This window comes from Rhinolophus hipposideros, assembly GCF_964194185.1.
Source record: "Rhinolophus hipposideros genome assembly, chromosome: 15".
In the NCBI taxonomy this organism is placed as follows: domain Eukaryota; kingdom Metazoa; phylum Chordata; class Mammalia; order Chiroptera; family Rhinolophidae; genus Rhinolophus; species Rhinolophus hipposideros.
This window is the reverse complement of record NC_138061.1, coordinates 25,902,552-25,928,385: the sequence shown is the minus strand read 5'-3', so window position 1 is coordinate 25,928,385 and position 25,834 is coordinate 25,902,552. Positions and strand designations below refer to the sequence as shown.

General features: G+C 51.8%; 1 protein-coding gene across 2 annotated transcripts in view; it reads right to left on the bottom strand.

The window, feature by feature from the left end:
• Window positions 1–573: 573 nt before the first annotated feature.
• The window catches only part of CRTAC1 (cartilage acidic protein 1), a 133,397-nt gene continuing 108,136 nt past the window's right edge, over window positions 574–25,834 (bottom strand). For both annotated transcript variants that reach the window (XM_081074052.1, XM_081074051.1), the window contains exons 7-15: window positions 23,366–23,511; window positions 20,640–20,776; window positions 16,947–17,029; window positions 15,993–16,093; window positions 15,369–15,537; window positions 5,639–5,784; window positions 4,246–4,288; window positions 1,702–1,845; window positions 574–1,258 (exon numbers count right to left, since the gene is read on the bottom strand). In XM_081074052.1, coding sequence (XP_080930178.1) covers window positions 1,140–1,258; window positions 1,702–1,845; window positions 4,246–4,288; window positions 5,639–5,784; window positions 15,369–15,537; window positions 15,993–16,093; window positions 16,947–17,029; window positions 20,640–20,776; window positions 23,366–23,511 — 1,088 coding nt within the window. In that variant the 3' untranslated portion in view covers window positions 574–1,139. The remainder of the gene's footprint in view (window positions 1,259–1,701; window positions 1,846–4,245; window positions 4,289–5,638; window positions 5,785–15,368; window positions 15,538–15,992; window positions 16,094–16,946; window positions 17,030–20,639; window positions 20,777–23,365; window positions 23,512–25,834) is intronic.

The following is a 25,834-nucleotide window of genomic DNA, read 5'->3' as shown; positions in this document are numbered from 1 at the left end:
GAATAGATCTGTGATTTATAATGAACCTTCATTACTGAGGCTGGCCGTAAAAGTATTCTATGGCGTTACATCTTTCCCAAAGAGTGTTCTTGTTACAGGAGCTTCCTATTTCCAAGCGTACTGCAGAGAAAACCAGGTTGCAAGGTTCGTTCTAGAAATCAGGGTAACTGAGACTAGCCATGCCTATGCCCAGCCACAGATTGAGGTGTCTCAGAAAGGAAAGGGCCTTTAGGGACACACTGGCCCGACTCTCTTATTCTTTAGATTAGGGAAACTGAGACCCAGGGTGGAGAAGTGACCTCCCCCTGGCAAAAGGCCCCGAGTACTCCCACCATGTGTGGACCTTGCTCATCCCACATCCCTCACTGGGTCCGAACCCCAGTACCCCAAATGTGATCATTGATGCACACACCCAAACCGTTGCTCAGATCCAGGGACAGATACTTTCCCTGTCTCATGATTGCTTTTCAAGTGCCACATGATGGAAGGGCTGCTGCTAATTCAGCATTCCAACCAGCATCTACTTTGCCCCAGACACATTTTTTTTCCCCACCAGCTAGGCACTAATATCCAGCAGAGAGTTTATTGGCATAATTTCTCCAGCAAGAGGCTGGAAGACTTAGCAAGTTCAAGCTTTAACATTTTTATCAAGAGTCCCCAAGGGCCACGCTTTTCCCCTCCCATCGTCACCACCAACGCCAATCAGACTTTCTCTACCACAGGAAGTCAGGGTGCATAGACCAGAAACAGCACAGGCCAACCAGCAGGCACATGATACATTATCTAATCAACTGAGCAAGCAACCTCCTGGGAGCCATCTTTGTTAAGGGCAAAATAAGCCGCACATAATGTGGAGGATACAGAAAAGACAGGACTATCTCGATTCTTCTGAAGGAGTGAGGGAGGCGGGGTGGGGTAGAGGGGAAACTTTCCTTTTTTTCCCCCCTCAGAAAACATGCAAAGAAAAGCTTCATAAACAGCAATATCTCCCAAACTTCCCTTTTCGAAGATGGCCACCCCTGCTGTCCATTTAGAAAGAGCACGCAGCAGAATCTACTGGGTGTGGAGAGAAAGACAGGCAGCGGGAGAGATTTAGTTTTCCACAAAGGTTGTTGGTTTTTTTCCTTTATTGTTGGGATTTAAAATGCATGTAACCGAAGGCAAAGTCCAAGGCCTAGAGAAAGATACAAGGCCTGAGAGAGGGGCTCAGAGATTCTAAAGGCGGCAGAAGGATACCCACCTAAAAAGGCCACTTGAGCTGCAAAAAGGATGGGGCAGAGAGATAGAAAATGGGAAAAAGAGAAAGGGGGTGGGGATGGGGTGGGGTGGGGGGAAGCATTTGGGAGGAAGAAGACAAATACCAGTTCAGAAATTCAGACAGTTATGTAGTAGGAGCTACTTTATATCCCAGGTAGGAAAAGATGGGTTGGTCTTAAGGTTGGAACATTTGTTTTAGGAAATGTGAGAAGGGAGAAATAAGAGCAATGGCCTCTGGCCAGAATATAGCACCCCGGAGGCCATTCAGTTGGTGGCAGTAGTGGTAGGGCTATTATGGTCTTTCCCAGAGACCCAATGGGAGTCTAAGGAGAATCCAGCCAGGAAAAGGCAGGAGCTGGGGACCTTGATCTGGGGCTTCCCTAGAGCTCCCCAGTGGAAGCCAACCTCCCTTTGCTACTGGACTATGGCTGGAGCTCCACTCACCTACACAGGCCGTGCCATCCTCATTGGGCTCGTAACCCCGACTGCACCTCTTGTTGGTCCGGCACCTGTAGCTTCCATACGTGTTGACACACACGGGCTTGTCTCGAGGGCACACGAATGGGAACTGAATGCATTCGTTGGTGTCTGAAAGGTGAGAGGAGTCACTCAGGAGGTGTGGGCATGGGTCCTTGCTCAGGCTCTGCGGCCCCACCCACTCTGTGACCTGGGGCCTGTCCCGTCTTCTCTCTGGGCCTCAACTTTCTCACTTCAGTTCCCTTGGCTGGTTCCTGTTATACTTGATCTCAACATGTTGGGGGCACTCAGGCTCGGTCCTGGGTCTTCTATCTAGCATACTTTCTCTAGGTGGTCCCTTCATATGTGGATGATTCTAGACGTCCTATCTCCAGCCACAACCATTCCCTGGGGCTCTAGACTTATGAATTGGTCTTACATGTATCTCAAACTTAGTAGGTCCCGAATGGAATCCCATATTCCCTCCAGTCCTCAAACCTCTTCTGTCCTGTTCCCATCTCCCCTAACTCAAACAATTCCACCACTGTCTGCTCAGCAGCTCAAGCAGAAATTGGAGTGATCCCCAAGTCCTCTGTTTTCCTTGCCTCTGTAGGCAATTTAACAACAGATCCCATCAGTTCTGCCCCGACAGCCCCGCTCTTGTCTGTCCACTCCTTCTCACTCCTCCGCCACCAGCCTACTCCCAGCCAGCATCATCTCTTGCCTGGATTTCTGCAGCTGCCTCCTGGCTTATACTCCTCCCTCCAATCCAATCTGCAATTCGGCAGCCAGAGTGATCTTTTGAAAATGTGATCACGTCATGTCACTCTCCTGTTCGACTGCACAGGGCCCTACGAGCAAAGTCCAGACACCTCACCGGGGCCTCAAGGCTCTCCTGGATGGGGTGTCTGGGTCCCCCATCCTCTAAGGAACACTGGCCCCCTTTCTGTTCCTCTGACACACAAGCCTTTTCCCTGCCTCATGGTCTTTGCTCCTGCTCTTCCCTCTGCTGGCAAAGCTCTTCCCTGAGCTCTTTCTGTGGCGAACGCTTCTCCTCCTTCAGGGCTCAGTTCAAAGGTCTGCTCCTCCAAGACGCTCCCTGACCACTCTGTCTCTAACAGCCTCTAGAGAGCACTTTGTTTAAAGGATTCTTAACTCATCGAGTCCAGCTGCCAGGTCATGTGTTCGTGGTCTGTCTTACCCACTGGAATGAATGCCGTTCAGGGAAGTTGCTTGGCCTGCAGCCCCAGCACCCTGCGCCGGGCCTGGTGTGTGGGAGGCACATAAATGTCTACTGGATGATGGAAAGAAAGAGGTGGCTGGACTGGTGATCTCACAGGGATCTTCCAGCGTGCAGGGAAGATGCTGGCATTTCTGTGGACGTGCACTGTTTGGAGTGGCCAGGGTGGGGACACGGAGGGCGGAGGGGACTCATTTTCCCTTCAAGCCGTCCTTAGAGCCACACTCCTCCACTTTCTCACGTGTGGTCCTTTGTCCACGCAGGGCCCCCATCAGAACACTTTCTCCCCTTTCTGTCCTGGTGAACTCTGCATCACCCCTCAGGTCTCAGGTCAGATCTTGCTTTCTCCGGGGCATCTTCTTGAACCTTCCCTAGACTGGTTTAGGGCTCCACCTTTGTGCGCCCACAGCCCCTGCCCACCCCAACCCCGTCTCTGTGGGCGTCACTATTACTCGTGTGCCTCTCCCATCGGCTCCAAGCCCAGTGAGGGCAAGGACTGTGTCTGTCTTGTTTGCTCTTGTGTTCCAGTGGCAAACCCATTTGCCTGGGGTGAATGATGAACATCTGCTGAGTGGGCTTGGGAAGAATGGTGCTGAGGGTGGAAAGGCAGGAAGCGTCCCTGACCTGACCCCTCACTGCCGGTCACTGGGACAGAACACATTGGGTGGAGGGCGTCTAGGCTGCCCCTCGCCCACTCCCGGCCCATGGGGGACTTTCAGAAGGTCATTGGACCCTCCCAGAGTTGCTGCCCAGGTGGTACTACAGCTACCCGCCCCTCAGTACTGCCCAAGGCTGCAATCTCCATTCTATATTGAGACCACATTCCACACCCTGGTTTGCTCCAATGCCCCTGGCAATGCTCACCCATGCCTGCCAGGCCCCTTGCTTGCTGCTCCATGGGCTGGCCTGGCTGAAGCCGTCAGTTCTCCATGGGGGACACGTGCCCACTGCAGCCACCACAGCCCCCAGTAGCCAGGCCTCCCTGAGAACACTGTACAGGCAGCTGTGTGTCTCGTGCCCATACTCAGTCTCTCTGTATTCATGGCAGGGAAGCACACTACCAACTCCTGGAACTGTGGTTATTCAGCTTGCTGGTCGCTAGTATCACTCCCACCTTATTGAGCCATAGGTGCATGTCTTGGCCTCTGGAGCCCCCAGGGACAAACAACACAGTCTCCTCCCCACTTTTCCTCCCCTTTTCTGTAACTTGAGCCTTGCCAGGGCTCAGGCTGACATTCCTCAGGGACATTCTGGCCTCTGCCCCATCCCGCCGGTGCCTGCAGGCAACTCACCCATGCAATGGCCATTTTCCTGCTGAGAGAATCCTTGGCCGCACTACAAGATGGGCAGAAGCAGAGACACTAGTGAGTTGAGAAGATCCTGTCTCTCGACCCTCCTAGTCACAGCCACAGAGCAGCCGTCACCCTGACCACAGAAGGAGGGGTGCTCTTAGCTCTGGGCTCGGGGGAGACTCTCCCTGCCAGGACACCTTCCCTTGCAGTGAGAATAGGAGATTGGGGGGAAGGCCAAGAACAGATTCGGTTCCAACTCCTGCTCATTTCCTCCACATGGGACCCACATGTCTGAGCTGGGACAGCTAACAGACACTGGCCCTCTGGTGGCATCGCCCTGAGACCTAGGCTGGGTCTCAATTAAGGCAAAGTGTAATGAGGGGGAGGAGACGCCTTTTGAGGTGTCTGCTCCCTCCCCACACCCTCTGCTCTAAGAACCTTCCCCTCCTGCAGAGGTGGGTGCCTGTAAGCCAGACTATTCTCCACCTCACTAGGCAGGGCTGACTGGATGTGCAGGGAACATCACAGCAGGGGGGTGAATCAAAGGCATTGTGGCTAGAATTTGAACTAATTGAGGCTGAGAAAGATTTTAGAAACCTGGTCATGCCAGGCTATGTCGATAGGGGGTTTTGGGGACGAGTGTAATAAGGAAGGGCAGGGGGACTCGCAACAGAACACTTTGAACAAGACAGAAAATGTCAACTGTCAGTAGTGATGAACGATGGGGGCTGGTGGGGATTATTGGGGAAGGATCCTCCCTACCCCCAAGCCAGTGCCCTAATGACAAAGGTCCTTGAGCTCCTGGAGCTGAGGCCACCAAACTGCCATGGTTCCTGCTCATCCTAAGCTTTGCCTTGGGTTTTGTGAGCTCTCCCAGAAGCCTTGTTATAAGTTCTCTCTTCTGTGTGAATTTAAATAGGTTCCTATTATTTGCAACGAAGTGATACCCATCAGAGTCAGAATCTAGAACTCTTCCTCTAAGAGCCCCCAGAGGCCCTGACCCACCCTCAGAAACAAGAGGAGCCCTTGTCAGAGACTTGGAAAGAGTTGGGAGGGAAGCAGGTAACCTGGGATCAATTCTTAACTCTGCTTACAACTGGCTGTGCAACCTTGGTGACTTCTTGCTCTTGGCCTCAGTTTTCCTCCTTTGTAGAATGGGTGCAAAAATACTTGCCCTGCCAACACCCCTGGATTTCTGTGAGGAACAGGAGAGATAGGTGTGGTATTGTTGTGCAAACTTCAAATGGTGGGATCATTATGAAGCCTGTCCTTTGCTAAGATTTCTCCATCCTTCTAGAGGCGGAGTCTGCAGATTCCTAAGAATCCAGCTTTAGCCCATGCTGTTGTGGGTGGGGCCTGTTTTCTGCCTCTGAGGCCCAGGTGCCTTTCTCACCTCCAGTGGGGCTGGGTCCTTACGTCTGTCCTCATCTCGGGGGTAGGGGATCTCCAGCACCGAATTCATCTCCCTGCTGGCCACGCTCCGGCTTGCCATCTTGCCATCGGGCCACGTCACCTCCACACTGCTGGCTTCATCCTTTCCTGTGGGTTGGAAGGAGAAATGGTCAGCAGCAGAGAAGCGTGGGGAGAGGGGTTCTCTGCAAAAGCATCATCATTCATTGATTCATTCATTTAATAACAAAACATGAATTGAGCACTGCTCCCAGTGCTGGGGAAATCGTGAACATGGCCAATGAGTTCCCCCTCCTTCAGAACAACACCGCCCCGTGGAACTCTGTGCAATGATGGCAATGTTCTCCATCTGTGCTGCCTGATACGGTAGCCCTTCACCCAGGTGGCTGTGTAGCACCTGTGGTGGGACCAGTGTAGTAAGAAACTGAAGTTTAAATTCTATTTCGTTTTAATTACGTTATATTGAAATAGCCACACCTGGCTAGCAGCTGCCATATTGGGCAGCACAGCTCTGGAGCCTACATTCTAGTGGATAAGCCAGTCAGCAGGAGGCTGTTTTGGGGGAGAGGGTAAAGCCTGGTGGTCAGTGGTTGACTGTGGAGTCCTGTTACCTGGTAGGTTGGAAAGAACATGGTGGGGGTGTGGGAGAAATCCCAGTTCTGCAGCTGGCTTGTTGTATGATCCTGAGCAGGTCATATTTATATTACATTTATATTGTTTATAGTTTGCTAGGGGCCAGGCTCTCTTTTGTCACTGGGAACACTCTTGTTTTCAGGGAGCTTCCACTCTAGTGGGGATAGACAGGCAAACAGATGAACAAATAAATAATGTCAGATATTGACAAGCTCTATGAAGGAAACAAAAAATAGGGAAATAGAATAAAAAAGAATTGAGGGTTGGCTGGAGCCTAGTCAGGGACAGGCTCTTGGGGAAAAGGCATTTGAGCCAAACTGTAAATAAAAGCCCAGGTGATGAAAGCACAGGAAAAAGACTGCTCTATGAAATCGAGATGTTTACAAAAGCAGGAGGAGAAGCTCAGAGAATATTCCTGGTGAATCCATCGCACACATTCATAAGGCAACGCATTACATCATGGGCAGAAAACAAGCTGGAGAGATTTGTCAGGTGTTTAGGCATTGTCAAAGCCGGCCCCAGCTCCCTGCTTAAGGCAGCAGGCCTGTCACTGTAGCAAGGTCAGGCTAATGGTGATGGATTGGGGTGGGGAGGAGGGGGGGCTGGGCCTCACCTGCAGACAGAGGCTGTTCTCCTAAGTTAGTCACCTGGGGAACGGGGCAGTGCTTAGCAGAGTGGGCATGAGGGTATAGCCCTCTCTTATCACCACCCGGGCTGACCAGATGTGGGTTGGGTGCCCAGGGGTCCACACACACAAACACCGTCCCAAGTATCATCGTTCGTGGGCTGAACAGATAACGTGTCACCCACACGGATGTGCTACTTTTGGTCATTCTTATCCATCCATGGATTTTACAGTGAGATACTATGGCGGTGGCGGGTAGTTCGGGAAACATTTTCATGTAGAAAAAAGGGTTCCCATGGTTTACAAAAGGCTTGGAAGCCACTTCCAGACTTGGCGGAGAATCATGTGTGACTGCTGTGCAGAGGTGGCTCTGGGGGTGGGGTTGAGACAGCATGGTGGGGGAAGACACAGCTGCACCTTTCTCCTCCCATCCCAGCCTCCTTGGAAGGTTCCAGGCTTACTGCTGCTGTGCTGAGCGTTAGGAAGAGCAGGGACCAGCTGCCACACTCACAAGGTGTCAAAGGTGAGCAGCCCCTCCTCCGTGGAGCTCCCATAGGGAGCAGGGGCTCCCCCACCTGCTGCGCCTTCTCTTCCCACAGACTCTCCCTCCCAGGCCCAACCTTACTGGTTCTGGGGTTTGCTTTATTTAGCCAGAACATTTCTCATAACCCCTTATTCACCCACTCCCTCTTCCTATAATAATTTCTTTTGGGGAAGGGGGTTAAAAATGGGATTGGGGTGTCAGCTACAGACATTTTTCTGCTTTGAAGTAGTTCCTTAAGGTTCAAGAAATTTGGCCTTTTTAGGGTGTACAGTGCCCAAATTAAGTGGCATGTGAAAAAGTAAACATTTTTCCATTAAAAAAAGGAAACAAAGAGAAGCAACTGTTTCTCACCTAAGCCAACAGAACAGCTCCATGAATACATTTTCCAGCCTGACTGAAGTGCCACAAATAACTCAAAAGAGTCGCGAATATTCATAGACAATTACAGATTTACATCCTGTATTTGTGACTAGTTCTGAGCCCTGCTTCCTCCCTTCAACCAGACCCAGGGAGCAGCCAGGGCTATGAAATAAGTAAGCTAAAGGGAGCACATCTCAGGAGGACTCCCTTCTCCTCCCTTGATTATTTTGCTGACTTGGGTACCCTCTTGGGGGCCTCGGTATCCTCATCTGTAAGATGCGGGTGTGGCCTAGAGCTCTGGCACCCTGGAAAGGACAGTCCTTCTTCCCTGGAATGTGTCTCCTGCCCCAGGAGATTCTCACCACCATCTCTTAGTAATGGGGGCACCCTGCAGTTCCCAAAGGGTTTCCACTTCTTGGCAATACTACTACAGAATATGTACCCCAAATTGTACCAGGTGACCCTTGGTGTTAGCTCACTGGATCCTCACAACAGCTCCATAAGGAAGGTAGCTTTATAATTTCCAGTTTTCAGTTGAGGAAGCTGAGACTTGGAGAGTTGAAGTGAACTGCCCACAGTTACCCAGCTAGGGAACGTCTGATCCCAAAGCCTGTGTCTGCTACACCCTGTTCTACTGGCCACCCCCCTCCCCTCCTAGCCCACCACAGGACGAGCATCCGGCAGGGGTGTGGGATTCAGCAGGAAGGAGACAGACCCAGGCCCCAGCCTGGGGGAGCTGAGTCGGGCAGGGGTTGCACACAGCGGTTATATTGTAATACTCTGGGGAAGTGGAGCCATAGCATTGGTAGCACCTGGCGAGAGAGAAGCAGGTGTTAAAAGTCATTTCATTTGGGTGTTGCAGGAAGAGGAAGAGTCTGTGAGGCAGAGTAGGGAAGGAAGGAGCATACCGGGTGGAGCGTGCAGCACGGGCAAAGAAAGGCATCGAGGTGTGAAGGGGGGCCTGTGTGTTTGAGGGTCAAGGGAAGCAGAGTGTGAGAATGTGTATTAGGTGGGGTGGGTGGGAGAGGGTCTTTGAAGCCTGAGCATACGAGGTGGACTTGAACCCTCCCAACCACTCTGCAAAGTGGGTGTTTTACGCCCACGCTCCAGGTGTAGACATTGAGGCTTGGCGAGGTGAAGTGACTTACAGGTGTCTGAGCTAGGACTGGAACCCGGGCTCCAGCTTCCAGGCCCGGCTGTTCCCTCTGCTCCGGGCATCTCAAGTCTTCACGCAGCCGCCGCACAGCCAGGGCTCCCAGACACTGCACAGGGCAGCCTTGAAGTGGCCTGTCTGCCAGGCCTGTGGGTCTGTGACCAGAGGTGGCCCCATTCACCAGACAGGGCCCTGAGGTCAAGAGCAGCAGGGAGTCGCCTCCGGCCACTTTTAAAGGACAAAGGCCAAGAAGGCCCAGCGAATTGCGCTTTTTCAGAAGAATTACAAGCAAAACAGATGGTGGGGATGCAGTTGGTGGAATATTTTTACACTTTAATAAAGCAATTTTCATGTGGGCCACTGAATTTTCTTTCCCTAAATGAGCACCGGCTGGCTTGGAGGCAGCTCTGAATCACTTGCAAACAACTAGCTGAAAGGAAGGCAATGTGTGTGTGTGAGGGGGGCAGCTGGGGTACCCTCAGTGCCTGGGGTGGGCTGGCGGAGAGAGGGGCCTCTAGTGGAGGCTGGTGGGGCAAGTGGATGACTGGTGCTTGTTTTCATTTTCTGGGGTTCGTGGAGCTGCCTCAGCCCTCTGCTAGCTAGGAAAACAAAGAGCTAGGGAGTGGGATATGCGGGGGCTGGGTGTGGGTTCAGAGCACCCAGGGGGTAGCAGGGCACTCAATGATGGCTGTGAGCACAACCGCTTATTTAGGAGCCTGGCGTGCCATACGCACCAGCAGGAGCAGGGAAAGGCCCGGGCAGGGTGGAGGGGTGGAGGAAGAAGGCCAGGGGTTCCACTGAGCAGGGGTGGGTAAAGAGGGGGCTGACGCCTGCAGAAGGGATGGTTCTACAGGATGAAGCTGAGAGCACGCTGCACAACAGTGTGGGCCCTCTGGAAACCCCGCTGGGCAATGAAACATCCAGCGAGGTCCCTGCGTTTTTGTTGTGTGATGCCTGCCACACAGCCCAGACCCTCCAGAGTCGGGAGTGAGGGTCTGAGAAGCTGAGTCCTCTCACCACAGCTCAGGGCTGACTGAGCAAGGGGCCTCCAGCTCTAGCCAGGGCAGAGATGAGCCAGATGTAAAGGAAGGGTGAAGGACGTGCCCCGGAGGCTGGGTGCTGAGAGGCTCACGTGTGCTTTCACATACATGTCCACACGCTCACCACACCTCGCGGCAAAGTCAGGAGGAGGCACGGTGATTCATGGAGGAAGGAGGGAAGCAGGGTCAGTGGGGTAAGCAGGAGCGTTGTGGGTGCTGGAAAGGGAGCTTTCTGCAGCCTTCTCCCCTCAGAGACCTGCCTCCAGCTCGGCCCTGTGCCCCACACCTCCTTCTCAGTAATTTGGACCTTCCAGGCAGGTCTTTCTTGCATTCATGTTCTGGACATGCCCTTTCTCCCTTCAAACACCACAAAACAAACTGCTCAGGGTTGGAAGCCATCGAACTGTCAATAAGGGATTTGCTAGATAAATTATGCATGCTGCCACAAAAATGAAATACTGTGCAGCAAAACATTAAAAATAGAGCTGCCATACAATCCAGCAATTCCACTTCTGGGTATTTATCCGAAGAAAACAAAAACACTAATTTGGAAAGATATATGCACCCCTATGTTCATTGCAACATGACTAGTAATAGCCAAGATATGGAAGTTACCTAGATGTCCATTGATAGATGGATACAGAAGGTATTACACACACACACACACACACACACACACACACACAGAGGGTGCCAAAAAAATGTATATACATTTTAAGAAAGGAAAAAGCTGTATTAAAATTGTAATACTCAATATATACTAATAACAAAAGATGAATACAAGTCATGTGGATACATTTTTGGGGCACCCCCGGTAGATATAACAAAAAGAAAATTTCACCAAAAAAGAATACAGTGTATAATATACATGACATACAAAGTATGTGTTAATTGACTGTTTATATTATCGATAAAGCTTCTGGTCAACAACAGGCTAAAAAAAAAAAAGAAGAAGAAGTACTCTGTGGCACTAAAGGAAAACAAAGGATATATGCCTAGACTTGGAATGATGCCCAGGGTTACAGTATTCTTAATGGGAAAAAACAGCCAGTTTGGGAAAAATAGGAATAGTATAATCATTTTTGTTCAAAGAAATCCTAAGGAGTGTTTAATCTATAAATGTGCTCCTATGTATGTTGCATGTAGTAAAAACATATCAAAAAGCATGGAACTGGGAACAGGCCACCCCGGACCACTGCATTTAAAATTGCTTCCTGCCCTTTCGCCTCCACATCTCTTACTCTGTTATGCATTTTCTTTTTTCATCTTAACATCTTTCAATACTTTATATATTTATCTAGTTATTATGTTTATTATGTATTATATGTTTCTCCTCCTTCCACCAGAATGTAAGACCACCCATGGGAAGGAGAGTGAAGGGAGAAATGTTTACTTTTTGACTTAATATTCTATACATAGTGGTGAGGTTATAGGTTATTTTTACTTTCTTTTTATGATATTTTCTAATTTTCCTATAATCCGTATATATTATTCTTACAACCAGAAAAAAAACAAACAAACAAACAAACAAAGACTTCTCAGGACCACTGTAAGCTCTGCTCTCCTTGCAGGGTTCCTGGTGCCAGGACACTGCCCCTGCTCGTGGCCCTGGGGCTCCTCTGTAGCCCTGCCCTCGCACAGCAAAGCCTGGCTTTGGCTTCCCAGGTTCTGCAGAAACGCCTCTCCTCCACCTGCTCTTTCCGCCTGGCTCTGGGTGCCCATGACCATTTGGACCTGGCCTCCCTTTCCAGACTCTGCTCCCACCAGACCATTCCCATCCTGTGAACACACTGAACACCCTAGTCTCTGGGCCTTTGTTCAAGCCAGCACAGCCCCTGGAATGCTCTCCTCTGTCCCCATCTACGCCTTCCAAATTTCTACCATCCTCTAGATCCAGCTCTAGGCCCCCTTCCTTGGGAGAGCTGCCCAGAGCAGAACTAATTTCTCCCACCCCGGTCTCCTCATGGCCACTGGAACAATATGATGACACATCAAATCTGCTGTGTACCTGAGTTCCTGGGTCCATCTGTCTCTTACAGGACTGTGAGCCTGGAGGGCAGGGAGCCTTTCTTCTTTGTCTCTTCTGTCTCTTTACACATCTCCGAGTCTCTTGGTTGCCCTCAGACCCTGTCTCAGTCTATCTCCACCCTGTTCTCTTTTCTCACCTCTTCCTTCTACCCAGCCTTCTCCACTGACTCCCTCTCTTCCTGCACTATTCCTGCCCCTCTATCAATCAGGAAGGCCTGTGCTATGCTTGACCCATGAAGGAGATCCTTCTGGATGCGTGGGCCTTGGAGCTGCAGGGATAGAGTCTGCTTGCCTCTCACTGTGTCCCAGGCTGCTGGTCCCGCTGCCTGCTGAACTGCCTTGGGAGGCGGGGGGAGGTATCACTGCCAGGCCCAAGGCTGACCCACAGGGCCAGTCCCCAGGAGCAGCCTTCCTTCAGTGCCTCTCTGGGAGTGGAGCCTGGCAGCAGAGAAAAGGAGTCTGCAGGGTGACCCGTGGAGCAGTTTGAGCCAGAGTTCACACCTAGAATAAATCCCATCGCCTTGTAAAACGCGAGGATTGGCAATCAGGAGGCGCTCCCAGCTAGGTGCAGCACCCATAGTCCTGAGCATGGGCGGCAGACAGTCATGAACAGACCCAAGAAGGCCCCCACAAGCCGGTGCAGAGCAGGTCTATGCTCTTGGCAGGGGCGGGTACTGGCCAGAGCAGAGACTTCGTGAGGCCCATAATACACATCTTAGAATAGTGCAGGCGGCCCCCCAGGATGTGGGGAAGGAGGACCCAGCCCCAGTCCTAGCCTCACCATTGATTTGCTATGTGCGTCTCAGTTTCCTTATCTATATAATGGGCTGAGGGCTGATGTCCAGCTAGACAGTGGGATGAACATCCCACCTGTGATTCCACGGCAGTCACTTTGGTGCCTGGACGGCCTCACCTGGGTCACCGGGTAACTGCGGGGATGTGGATGTTGAAGAAGAAAGAGGTGGAGCAGGAGGACCTTGGTTGGCTCGACACAGAGCAGCTATGAGAGGTCAAGCAGTCAAGTCACAAAGGTCAAGAACTCAGGCTGAGGGCTCCAAGAAGTCAGGGTCAAAATCTAGCCCTCCCTACTTTCTGTGGGTGTGATTTGGGAAGGTTGCTTAACCTCAGCCTCAGTTTCCTGACCTAGGAAATGGGAGTTATGACTCATCCTGTTGTGGTGAGAACTGAATGCGGTGTTTTATGCAAAGCACTTAGCCTAGTGCCTGGCATACGCGTATACGAAGTGCTCGATTCATGTCGGCTACCGCTGTTTTGCAGAAGAGGCCTATGTATTTAAAAGTCATCTTGTGCTTTTAGGACCAGCACAGCAAATGGCTGCCTTAAAAGTGATAAACACTCCATTCGCCGGCCAATCCATCCAGGGTGAAATAGCCCAAGAACGTGCTCATATAACTGGGCCTTAGGTCCCCTAAATATTTATGCTTCTTTTTTCAGACTGCATAAAAATTATGTGTTTCCTATAAACATTGGAAAACACACACATCAAAAACATATGGAAGAAAATAAAAATCACAGACTCAGGCAGGCCTGGATTTGAATCCCATCTCTGCTCTTTACCTATTCTGAGATCCTGGGCAGGTTTCTTAATTGTTTGATCCTCAGTTTCCCCATTTGTAATACGGGGGTAAATAATACCCATCTCACAGGGTAGTCATGAGGATGACATGGCTATAAAAAGAAAAGTGCCACCGTGCCTGGGATGAGTAAGAGTTACCATATTAATCCAGCCACTCAGAGAGAATCACTGTTCACACTGTTTGTCCTTTCTTTCTGTTTTTTTCTATGCACATGTGATGTGTGTATCATGTTAATAAATATATTTTATATATATATATTTATTAATTTGAGACCATGTTGCTTATTCTTTTTACGTTAACATTATATCACCTCATGGTGCTAACACGTGGGGGAGGGTATCTGATTTCGAACCCAGGTACATTGGACTCAAACGCTTTCTTAACCGTTGTGTTTTAGTAACGACACTCTTGGCTCCCCCTAGTGTTTCTTAACACTTCTTCCCATGATTGCCCCTCCTCCTCAAGAAGACTTTTTAGACTTTTATGTCCCTAATTCCCTCCCCCAAGGCATTTCTTTAAAACTGTTTTATTTTGAAATAATTATAGATCTACAGGAAGTTGCCAAGTACAGGGAGCATCTGCGTACCTGTTACCTGGCTTCCCTTCATGGTTACAACCCATGGCACGATGTGAAAACCAGGAAATGGACCTGGGTATGAGGAGTGTGGGGAGAGCTGCGTCATTTTATCACATGCAGATTCGCGTAACCACCACCACAATCAAGGTGCAGAACTGCTCCTACACCACCAAGCTGTCCCTCGGCTAGCCCTTTATGGTCACACCCACCCCTCCCCTTTTCAGTTTCTAACCCCCAGCAACCACTGATCTATGTTCCATCTTTCCAATTTTGTCATTTCAAGAATGTTGTATAAATGGAATCAACGGCATGTGACTTTTTGAGATTGGACTTTTTTTTTTCTCCACTCACCGTAATGCCCTTGAGAACTACCCAGGTTGTTGTGTGTGTCAATAGTTCATTCCTTTTTATTGCTGAGTAATAGTCCATGGTGTGGATGGACCACAGTTTGTTGAACCATTGACCTGTTGAAGGACATCTCGGTTGTTTCCAGTTTGGGCTATTACAGATAAAGCTACTATGAACAATCTCGTAGAGATTTTTATGTGAACATACGTTTTCATTCATCTGGGATAAATGCCCAGGAGTGCAATTGCTGGGTCTGATAGTAGTTGTATGTTTAGTGGTTTTGCTTTTAAAAGAAACTGCCAAACTGTTTTCTAGAGTAGCTGTCCTGGTTTGCCTGTCCCCCAGCCATACACGAGACCTCCAGTTTCTCTGCATCTTTGCCAGTATTTGTCATTGTCACCAAGGGTTTGGTGAGACACTCTAATCACTGAGCCAACTCCCAAGAGGCACGGGAAAGGGCTAAGTTGGCTGAGTTTGGTGCAGGCCAATGTTTGAAGAACAAGGCCACAGCCTGGACAAATGGAGTGTTAAATACTCTGACCCCAAAATAAGCTAAGTTGACAGAGGCACTGGGGTGGGGACCTCTCCGAGGGACGAGGCATGAAAACCTCCCTCCTGAGCTCAGGTTCATCTCACAGCAGGGTTGCCTCAATACCTGACACGCGTCTTGGCTGTTGTGGTACCATGGTACCCGGAAGATGCTCAGCTTGTGACTTCTGCATTGCTCAGCATGAGGCAGGATGTAATTTCAGGACCTACTGTCCTGGCAACGGCGCTTTGCCCAGCCCCTCCCTGGCCCTCACTCACCCAAGCCAAAGTGTGCCACGGGCTCCATCTCACACAGGTAGCCCGAGCCCCCATCGATGATCCTCAGGTGGGCCCCGCTCTTCTTGGTGTAGAGCACGACCTTTGCCCCCCTGGCGAAGGCTCCAAACTGGGTCCGTGGCACCACTCGCAGCCAGTTATTGCTGAAGCCCTGTGGGGAGGGAGGAAGGCAGGCCCCGCATCAGTGGGGTGGGCAGGGGGAGCAGGGTTGGAGGGTAAGAGGGAGAGAGGGAGAAAGAGAAGGACAAGAAAAGGGGCAGAGGAAAGAGAGAGGAAGAAGAGGAAGCTGGCAGGGCAAAAGAGCAAGGCAGATAGCAATGGCTAAAGTGTGGAAGGAGTTACTGGAAAAGAGGAGGGAAAGGCAATAGACTCAGGAAACACTGTTTTTGGAGGAGCAGTGCCAGTGGAAGGCAGAGGGGCAGAGGGCCGCTCCCTGGAGGCAGCCCTTCTGGGAGGTTTACTGTGCTGCTGGGAATTTGTTTGCCTCCTCCAGGCCCCAGGACATCCATTTCCTGTCATGTATCCCTGGCTCGCTTGCCCTTGTCCACCCGAGGCCTAGGGGAGCACGTGGGACTGGGCTCTGTGGGTCCCGAGGTCTGTGCACACCTGATTCCCCCGGAAGACAGACAGCGGCTGAGCCATGGATTCTCCGTGCGACAAGATGAGGTCCAGCATCCCGTCTCCATCGAAGTCTGTCACCACACCCCCTGCAATAACGCAGATTGCACCCCGGCCATTGGCTAGGAGCCCCACAGGGAGGGGGGCTCCCGACCCACGCCATGTCCACAGCGCTTAGTTGGGGAGGTACTAGGGCAGGAAGGCTGGGGCTGGATGCCTGTATCCTCTCCCTTCAAGTAGCCGGCTCGTGATAGCAATTCACAGAGGAGGGGCTCCCTTTTCTTCCCCTGGACTTTTGCATGGAGAGGGTAGGTAGAAATGACCTAAACCACAAGGACGTCCTTCCATTATACATGCCTTCTATATCTGTATGCTTTTTGTCCATCTATCAAGTGTTTGCACGTACATAGTCTTCTTAGGGTCCTCACTACATTTCAAAGAGGTGAGGAAGACGGATGTAATTATCCCCATTTTACAAATGTGGAGAACAAGACCCAGAAGGTGAAGTAACTTTTCTAAGACTGCCAGCAAGGTAATGGCAGAACTGGGTCTTGGGACTCCTAATCCAGTGATCTTTCTTTGATACCAGGCTGAGTGCCAAGAGGGAAGGAGTCAGACTTCAGGACCTCGAGCCCCTCCTTTCCATCTCTACCAGGCAAAGCATCACCAAAGCACTGCCCATGGATTCCTGGGCCCTCTCCCCGGTCACGCCAGGACTAAGAGAATGGACCAGCCCCTCCTCTGCTGCCAGTCTGGCACTCTCAGGCGCTCGTCCTTCTCCACTCTCACCCCTGTTCCAGGGTCTCAGCCCTCAGCGTGGCAGAGACAGGAGGAGCCTTGCAGCGGGTGGCGGGTTAGCTGCCCCATCCTTCCTGCCTACACCCCAGGGGATGGGCAGCATGCTGAGACAGGAGTTCAGGCCAAGCCCTCAGGTGCCCTCACCTGTGCCCCGGCCCTCAGGCTCCAGGGCATCACCAGGATTGAGCTCCTCGATGAGGGGGTCACCGTGTTCCCTGCGGATGACGCTGTAGGAGATGAGATAGGCCGTTCATGGATGAGGAATGTGCCGGCCATGCCCAAGTGGGCACCTGAACCTAGAGGCCTCCTCCCTCCATACATTCTCTGTCCCCTGAGCATCCCAGGTCCCACTGTGCATGGGCTGCCATCTGGATGCCTACAGAGCTACTCTGCTCACAGATCCTGTCTCTACCCTGCCTGTTCTCTTCTTGGGTTTTAATTTACATTGGTAAACATTGATTTTTCCTTCTCTAATGGATGAATTATAGACAGCCTAGGGAAGGGCAGTTGATGGATGGAGAAAGGACAGGGACACAGCTACCTTCAACTAACCTTCACTTTCCTTCAAGTGGCCCTGAGTTTCCAAGTTCTGGATGGTACCCAAACCCCACTCACATGCTACCTCCTCCACGCTCTCCCTGTAGAGGCGATGCCTTTCTGCTCCGCCTTACCACTTTCTGCCTTGTGTTAAAGCTTTGTATGAAGGCATCTTATCTCCCCAGTTAGACTGTGAGCTCTTTGCAGGCTGGGACCATGTATTATTCATCTTTGCATCTCCCACAGCCTCTAACATAGTGCCCGGCTCCCAGAGAGTTCCAAGCACATGTCTGTGGGACGCATGGATGAATTCCAGGGGCAGAAGGGAGGAAAGGCGTTCTGTCTATTTTGAACTCGGAATTGCAGTCACACATGCTTCAGAAAAGCCCACTGTGAAAGTCTTGCTCTTTCTCCACACTAAGCTGACTGCTGCTGATGACAATGAGCTTTCCTCTCTAATTCTTCTCACTCATTAGATCCTCACAGCCTTGGGTGCTCTGCTCTAGAAGTGCAGAGCAATGCCGGGGGTAAAACAGAGGGTCGGGGGGTCTGTATCACTCTCCCAACCACACTGCAGGTGACTGTTGTCCACTCAAATGTACGGAGGGCTCTGCATTCAGGAGGGGACCAGAGTCCCTTGAGCTGGAGCCTATGGGGGCTGGATGGCAGAGTGTCTGCAGCGTTGAGCAGATGCTTTCAGAGATGTCCTCTGTCTACACCGGGCATCTGTGCTGAGCACACCCACGCGTGCAGTCTGGGCAGCAGGCAATGTGCCTGGTGGCACTTGGCTGTGTGCACACCTGCTAGAAGTGTGTATGCCTCAGCCTGCTACCACCTACAGTCCTTTTGACCACTAGTGTCCTACAGACTCTGCCACAGCAGAGACACCCCTTTCATTCAGGTGACAATCCACTTAAGGGTTCCTAAGGATAAAGCCCAGCAGTTCCGTTGCATTTATATATTTGTTGAACCTGTTCTTATGCAGCCACTTCTGTATGCCAGGCGTTGCGTGGGGGCCTGTGGCTGTGGCGTGTAACAGGACGCATGGCGCTCAGGGTCCACAACCACAGGGAATTGCACACAGTGCTGATGGCCAACAGGGAGAGTGGGGCTGAGAGGGGTGCAGGGCTGGGCAAGTTCATCCAGATTTTGGTAACCCAGGCAGGCTTCCTGGAAGGGCCAACTAAAGTGAGATCAGCACAATGAGTATGAAGAGGGAGGAGAAAGGGTGTGGGCAGCATAAGGGTCCAAGCCTGGCATAGCCCAGAACCGAAAGAAGTTGGAGGTGTCTGGTGCTTAGTTGGGAACAGGGAAGTAGAGAGCGAGGAGGCTGGGGACAGAACTGGTGGGCGTGCAACGTGTCAAAGAGAAGACTTCTAAAAGGTTTCAAGTGGAAGAGGGGTATAGCCAGATTTGCATTTTCAACTGCTTATTCTGCAGCACTAGACCCAGGGAGACTGGCTGCAGGTGGGTGCAGGAATCTCCTAGAGAGAAACGGGGGTGGTGTAGGGCGGAGAGATGGGAGCAGGCCAGAAGCGTGTTTACGTGGATAAGTGGTGTGACCATGCATATCCCGGCTGGCCTGAGAGAGACCTGTTGATGCCTGCTGACACCCTGCCATTACAATAGGGCCTTCTTGCATTCTCATTCAGCATCCGGTGTGGGAAATGCATTCCCCAATCACCAGGCTTCACTGAAGGGCTTGCCGAGTCAAGTACACGGAGGCTTTGAGTCCCCAGTGCCTCCTACACGGAGCCCACCATATTCCGTTCAGTGACAGGGACAGGTGGGGGCTAAACTTTCAGAGTCACCAACTGTGTGGGGGCCTCAGCTGCTGCTCAGGACCTAGCCATCTGCTACAGTGACTTGGGGCACAGCCACGTACCTGGGAAGTGGCTTCCACTGTTGCTGAGTGAAAGCAAACACACTAATGCATGGGGCGACCATGTGGTGACACTGTCTACGGACAGCCGTAGGCCAGCTGCCCTCGGGGGTGGCCCAGAGGGAGGCTGGGAGGTTTGACAGGGAGTGGGCAGACAGGTGGACAAGGGGGTGCCTGGGGTCTTGGGTCACAGAGATGTCAGTAGGTTCCTCGGTGCTCAGCGGCCCTGGCGAGGGACACTTTATTAGCCAGAGAAAGAAAGCAGTGTCTCTGTTAACGAGCAATTGATCTTCTGCAATTAATCTGGAAGTTGTGAATAAGCTTTTTGCAAGGCACCTAATTAGTAAATCTGGTGCCTCGGGGGGTGATTAGATCCAGTCAGGATTGATGCTTTGTTAATAATTATATTTTAAACCGTTTTTAGTCACAGCTCTCACCTTTTATTAATAGTTGGGGCCCTCTTGGGGGAGGGGATGGGGACTTTGGGGCGCCCAGCAGGTGGTCTGGCCTATTTCCTGAATCCAAGGCCCCTGGCCCACCGTCCTCTCCTCACCTGGTCCTGAGCCCCATTAGCATGTTTTATATATTAGGTACGGGGACATCTCAGGACTCTTGTGGTTTGTTCTCCAACAGTGGTTCTCAAACTCTATCCCTGATGCCTAGTGTACTTGTTAAAAATAGAGATTCCAGGCCTCACCCCCTGAGATTCTGATTCAGGAGATGGGGTGGGTCCTGGGATTCTACTTTAAGTACTCATTCTGGGTGATTGTGACACCAACGGTTTCCATACTCCTCTTAGACAAGTGTCGCCTCTGAAAATCCAGCCCTTCTTCCCTACACACAAGGCTCAGAACCTTGCAGTATTCCTTCCATTCTGTAACTCCCTTTTCCTTATCTACCATGAATAGTCTCATTCAGCATTTCCCAAAGGATGTCTTGCAAAGCACCAATCCCAAGAGAAAAATCTTTGACAAAAATGGCCTGTGGTCAAATCTCTTTGGAATAGTCTATCCACCTTTTGGAAAGTAAAAATTCTTGTGGTCCTGTTAAAGGCTCTGAGAAGTCCTGCAGTCAATAAACCTGCCTGTGTTTGCTTGACCCAGGTGTACCTAAACAGATTCGACTGTAACCCTTTCTGTGGTAGTGTGGATTGCTGTCTCGTGGAGTTTTGCTTCTGGCATCCTTTGGGCCTGTCCCTCTGCCATTTTCCGCCCACCAACACCAGGGGGCCCGCTTTCAGCCCAGGATTCGCCTTCGGTCCTTACAGCCTCTTGCTTACTCGCTGTCCCTCCCTCCTCTCTGTTGCTCTATCAGGGGACCTTCCTCCATCTCAGCCCTTGGGACTCCCCATCTGAGCCCTCCGCCCTCCTCCCCGACGCCAGCCGTCAAGGGGTCGGGAGCCAGGCTTGAGTGTCTACCGGAAGAGGCGGTTGGCGGAGGCGCTTCTGTGGGCGAAGTTGTTGAAGAAGATCTCTAGCTCCTGGTCGTTGTCAAAGTCCGCGGCGATGACCGTGCGGACAGGAGAGGGCATGGAGAACTTGGGCGAGGCGATGTCCTGGGAGGAGAGAGGGCTGCGGGTCAGTAGATGGACACGTGGGAGAGTGGGAGTGGGTGGGAGGCCGCCTCCCACACGTGTGTGTGTGCGCGCGAGTGTGCGCCGTGCGCGCAAAGATGAAAGACTTCACATCTCTCTCACTTCAGACTTGGTGGGGGGCGGGGCTGTGTGTGGAACAACATGAACCTCAGGCTGCTTGTAGGGGAACAAGGAGGCAATAGGAACAGCCCCGATTCATACCAGGGAAGCACTTGGCTGTTTCCAGTTGGGATCACATGTAGCCCTCCCATACAGCACTTGAAGAAGGGCAGACATCAGCATTCCCATTTTACAGGTGAGGTAACTGAGTCCTGGAGAGGGAGGGGAATTGCCTATTGTCATAGCTAATGAGTAGGGCCATAGACAGGGCTTCTGGTGCCAGATGTTAGGCTCTTCCTAGTAGTATCCTTTTCCCTCCCAAGTGAGAACTGGAAGCTGGATGGACACAGGAAAGGGGTGGGCATTGAAATCAGGCTTCTCTGCTGACTAGCTGTGTGATCTTAGGCAAGTTATTTAACCCCAGACCTCACTTTCCTCGTCAGTGACACAGGGATGGTAATAGTGGCCCCGTCTGTGAGGACTGCATGTATATAGAATGCTTGGCACGAAGTGGACCCGAGATAGATCACTGGCAATCTGTCTTGGCCTTGCCTCTGCTCTCAGCCTCATGGCAGGTGGCAGAGGCTACCGTTGGCAGGGTTTTGCTGCCTTTGTTACCTGATGTTGTTTCTTAAGAGTCTTTCGAGGTTTTATTTTTTGAGACATTTACATTGGTGTGTGGTTGCTCAGGGGAAGACCCCAGACCCAGGAAAGGCCAGATGGGACCCCAAAGTGCTGACAGGGCCTTGGGGGACCTGGCGAAGGGTCCTAGGTGTGTGATCTGCCTTTGAACTAGGAGAGGGGTATAGGGCGACCTTTAGACCCTGGGAGCCTGTCTATATCCCAGGGCCTATGTGGAGAGGGCTGGCAAGGGCACAGTGGTTTTTCTGGGAGTGCCCCTCTGCCCTCAGCCTGGCCCTGCCTCTGGGCCTCGTGTGGCAGGCCCTCTCCATTGGCTGCAGGAATGAGCTGGTGAGCAGCCCGTTCAGGGGAGCCCCATCAGCGCAGTAATGAGGCTGATGAAGAGCGTGGCCAACTGGCTAGGGAGGGTTGAACAGGGCCTTAAGAGCTGGGGAACAGAGACCTCAGGATCTCTAACTCGTTAGTATTCTATTGATCCTGTAAAAATGGAAACCTACAAAGCCCCCATGGGGTTGCCCCAGTGGACGCCTGGTCTTCCAAGATAATGTATGTAAAGCGCTTAGTGCAGTTCCTGGCACATGGAAGGCACTTGATAAATGGGGCATCTGTTATTATTATTGCTCCTGTGAGCTCTGGGGAGGGGCGATCGGGAGGCTTAGCGGGGTTCCTCAGCCTCAGCACATCGACAGTGGGGCCATCCTGTCCTTTGCTGTGGGGCGGTCCTACGCATTGTAGGATGTTTAGCAGCAGCCCTGGCCTCTGCACACAAGATGCCAGTAATACCCCCTCCCCCATTTGTGACAACTAAGAATGTCCTCAGACATTGTCCAATGTCTTGGGGTGGGGGCAAAATCACTGCTGTTGAGATATGGGTTAGAACAGAAAACTGAAGAAAGATTAAAAGCATCCAGGATCCCAGGATGAATGACCCCAAGTCCAGGGCATACCTCCTCGCCACCCAGAGAGCCTGGCTTTCAAGCCTCTGCAAGGAGTGAGTGGTTAGGCCTGAGCACCCCAGGTGGGTGCCTACAGGGGAGGGCGTCACCCAGACAAAAGGTTCCTCAAGATTTCCCTGGAGCCATCAAAACTCAGGCCAGCGCTCAAACTTTCTCACTCCCTCAGGGCTTTTGGCAAGACCCAGGGACCTCCGGAACAATCCTGACTCTCTGAGATCAGCTTCAATCATCCATTGCCCTCCACTGCCCTTCTTGAGAAAGCCCCAAACTCAGGCTCATGAGGCTAGTGGCACTTTCATTACTGTCACCAAATAGCCCCTGTGAAGAATTCTTGGCATCATAGCCTATTGACAGCTCAGGGAGGGGGCTTGAGGTAACCTTGACCACTATCTGCCATTTGTCCTTAGGGGGCAGCTGTTGGGTCTCTGGCCTCCACCTCCCTCACCCTCCTCCCCACTGCACCCTCGGCCTGATCCTCAGTTTGAAAAGCTCAGGCCAGGGCTACAGGTCAGATTTTCTAGGAAAAACAGCGGCGTCCAGAGAATGAAGTGCCCCTCACAGGGCCTCTTTTGCCCTGCCCACCTTGGGGGCTGCTGTCCCTCCTTTGCCACTGGCTCTCTCTGCTCTGGGCCACTGGAGATGTTGCAGCAGCCCAGGCTGAATCCATCGTTATCCCCCAGACGTTACCTTCCTTGTGGCGCCCCCTCCCCTGCCTCCAGGCTCTGCAGAGCCACAAGCCCCTTCTCAGCCTGGAGGGATGCGCAGGGGGGGCTGCATCCCAGGACCTGCCAGGACCACTTAAGATGCTGGGTAGTGGAAGGGAAGCGGGAAGGGAGGGACAGAACCTTCTTACCCGAAAGCGGACCTTCCCATGGGCGCTCATCTGCAGATAGAGGCGGTGGGGGCCATTCCAGTTTCCGTAGACAATGTCCACTTTCCCGTCACGGTTGAAGTCAGCCAGGGCGACACCGCGTCCGTGCTGGTGGGGGTCGTCCACACCTGGGAGGAAAGGCAGGAGCCCTCAGGGAAGCGCCCCCTGCAGACTCCACAAACACTCAACCTGGAGCAACAAGGGAGTGTGACCCTTGGGCTGTCCCTGCGCTCTTGGGAGCAGATGGGGAGACACAGCTGCCATCTCAAAATGTCTCCATAGGGGTGGGAGGTAAGACAGCCATCGCTTGCAAAGGGAACCAGAGACTTGTCTTCAAACTGCATTTGCCCAGCAAGCAGATTAGTTTTGCTCAGTTTTGGGGGAGCAGTGGGTGTGTTGGAGGGGAAACTGGTACAAATTCTGGAGGACTGAAGCCCTCCCCAGCCACCTCAACACTGTTGCTGGGACACATTAAGTTGATCATCACTCGTTTGTTTAAATCTCTCAGTGGCTCCTCAGTGCTGTTGGGTCAAGTTTAAATTCCTGCCTTGGGAGCTACCTTATCTGGTCTTTATCTGGTATCACTCTCCCTTTTACTCATTAAGCACTGGCCACCTCATGTTCCTTTCATTGCTCAAATGAACCAAGTTCCTTCCAGCTTCTGGGCCTTTGCTCAAGCTGATCTTTCCTCTTGGAATGCTCCTTCCCCGGCTCTTGGTTCCCTGGCTCCTTATTTTTCTACTGCTCTCGCCATAATGTCACCTCCTCAGGGAAGACTTCCCAGATCACTCCCATGAAAACATCCCCTCCCACCCACCCTGTTATTCACCCAGACAGCACCCCCATTCTTTCCCTCCATTGTGCAGCTCACACGCACAATTATGTTCCTTTGGGGTTTACTTGCTTAGGGTCTGGTTTTCCTACCGGACCTTAGGTTCCATAAGGTCAGGGACTGTCTTCTTATTCACCTGTCTCTGTTGACAGAGCGTCTATCTCAGTGGCTGTGGTGACCTCGTAGTTTTCAGTAAATAGTTACTGAATAAATAAACAGACATAAATAATTTACCAGAAGGCAAATGGGGACATTACTGACAGCAGAAGAAATACCATACCATGACAGAGAAACCCACAGCGTGCCTTGTGAGATGTGGAAAGGGAAGCTTGTGTATGCAATGTCACCTGCTCTTGCTGTCCCTGCATTTGCCAGTGGCCAGTGGGACTGAGCTGATCCTGGGGGAGGATCCAGAGGGATGGGCTTTGCCCAGAGGGATGGACTGACCTCCTGTCTGCCCAAGGCAGACGTGTTCCCTCGGGCCAAGCATGGAGCTGAGAGGCAGTGGATGTGGCTCTAAATACCCACGCTGGCTCTTTCGGAGGACAAACCACTGTTGGTCATCAGGCTCTCAGAGATGGTAGGCGACAGGACAGAGATGGTAGGGGTTGGGGATCCCAGACCTCACGGCCCAGGGAGCTCTATGCCAGCTGCAAACATGGAGATCCTGAGGATAGGAGCCAGGAGAAGGTGGGGGTGCCCCAAGATCCTTGGAGGCTGAGCATCCTCTTGGGGGAGGAAAGGGTCTGAAGGATGTGGGTGGGAGGTCGGGGGAGAAAAGGCAGTGAGACCCTGGCTTGAGAAAGAGGGTTTGCAAAGGAATGGGGTCAGCCTCCAGCCTCTAGGAATAATGCCCATTAATTCTCTGTAACATTCCCCGGCCCTAATGTTGGTGGCCTTTTGTGTTGGCCCATTTCTCTCCTACCTATGAGGCGCCTTGACAAGGAGCTGGTTCCCTTTCACGGGAATAATCGGTGCCAGGCTGCATCTCACAGCAGCATCTGTTTGGGTGATGAATGCCCTCTTGACATGTCTTGTTAAACCCCTGCAATCATTCTGACTTTCAATTACGGGCCTCACACCTTTCCTTGCTCCTCCTGCCTGATACCTTCTCCCACTCTAACTTGTTCGCTCACCTCTGCTTCCATCTCTTTAACACCTTATCAAATCCTCTCGGTTTTCTCCACCACCGCCTTGCCTTCATTCTATGATTTTTTAGCAATGAGAAAATTTGCTGCCAGAGTATACAGCTCTAGGAGGGGAGAGCTGGGTGGGGGGGAGGGCAGGCCAGGGAAGCTGCCTCCAACTTTAGCCTTGCCAGGGAAGGAGGAGAGGGAAAAGGAGAGGCAGGATGGGGAGTTGACTGGCTACATGAGCGTGGGTGGTGGTGGGGTGTTTAAAACATGAACTTCAAGTAGAGAGCGGGGGGAGGAGGTCCTCGTGTGTCACGGAGAATGGATTGAAGCAGGCTCAGGGATTTGATGTTCCTGCCAGCACTGGCTGGAGCTGGTAGGACCTTTGATCTATGTGTCTAGGTTCCCACTCGCCTCTTCTGGAGGTCAGAGCTCGTCCCTAGGCTGCCAAGAAGCAGGTGAAAGCACACCTTCCATTCACTGGCA